This window comes from Eimeria mitis, genomic scaffold (genome assembly GCF_000499745.2).
Source record: "Eimeria mitis Houghton genomic scaffold, Emh_scaff2308, whole genome shotgun sequence".
Lineage (NCBI taxonomy): Eukaryota > Apicomplexa > Conoidasida > Eucoccidiorida > Eimeriidae > Eimeria > Eimeria mitis.
Genome location: NW_013570639.1, coordinates 2,332 through 3,349, shown reverse-complemented (window position 1 = coordinate 3,349; position 1,018 = coordinate 2,332). Strand labels below are relative to the sequence as shown.

General features: G+C 39.1%; 1 protein-coding gene across 1 annotated transcript in view; it reads left to right on the top strand.

The window, feature by feature from the left end:
• EMH_0051860 (uncharacterized protein) overlaps positions 1-136 on the top strand; it is a gene marked incomplete at both ends in the record, with an annotated part of 585 nt that extends 449 nt beyond the window's left edge. The window contains one exon of the mRNA XM_013496809.1: positions 3-136. Coding sequence (XP_013352263.1) covers positions 3-136 — 134 coding nt within the window. The remainder of the gene's footprint in view (positions 1-2) is intronic.
• Positions 137-1,018: the final 882 nt, after the last annotated feature.

Sequence of the window (1,018 nt, the reverse complement as noted above, 5' to 3'; positions counted from 1 at the left end):
GCAGCAGCAGCAGCAGCAACAGCAGCAGCAGCAGCAGCAGCAACAGCAGCAGCAGCAGCAGCAGCAGCATCAGCAACAGCAGCAGCAACAACAGCAGCAAAAGCGGGTGTTGCAGAAGCAGACTGGCAGCAGGTGAAGCAGTAGCAGCAGCTGGTGTGCATGTTGCGTATATTTGTATATCTATGATTATATATATTATATATAAATATAAGTATAAATATATAAATATAAATATATAAATATAAATATATATTATTTATATATTTATATATTTATATTTATATTTATACACAGAAAGGAGAGAGAGACCTGCATCACTTGCAGCAAAATCTCAGGCTCATCCACACGGTCGTCCTGAACGCAGCAGCAGCAGCAGCAGCAGCAGCAGCAGCAGCAGCAGCAGCCGCAGAAGAGGTAGTTGTTGCTGCAGCAAGGGATGGTAGGAGGAGAGAGACAAAATAGAATAAAGAGAGACAGAAAAGGAGACAAAAAAAGAGAAAGAAAAACAAAAAAAAAGAAAAAAAGAGACAGAAAGGAAGCAGACAAAGAGAGACAGAAAGAGAGACAAAAAGAGAAACAGAAAGAAACAAAGAGAGACAGAAAAGGAGACAGAAAAGGAGACAAAAAAAGAGAAAAAGAAAGACAAAAAAAGATACAAAAGAAGAGAAAAAAAAGAGGAGACAAAAGAGGAGACAAAAAAAGAAATAAATAAAAAGAGACAAAAGAAGAGAAAAAAAGAAGAAACAAAAGAAAAAAAAAATAAATAAAAAAAAAATAAATAAATAAATAAATTTACTGCTGCTGTCTCCTGTGTCTGTCTGCCCTGAATGAGCAGCAAATGCTCCGCTCTTGCTGCTGGGTCTTTTAGTAGTTTCACTGCAGCAGCAACTTGGTGCTGATGTCGAGCACATATCTCCTTCTCCTCCTGCATGCAACAAACAATATCATCTGCTGCTGCTGCTGCTGCTGCTGCTGCTGCTGCTGGTTCTGTTGTTAAGGGCGTTGTTGCTGCTGTTTT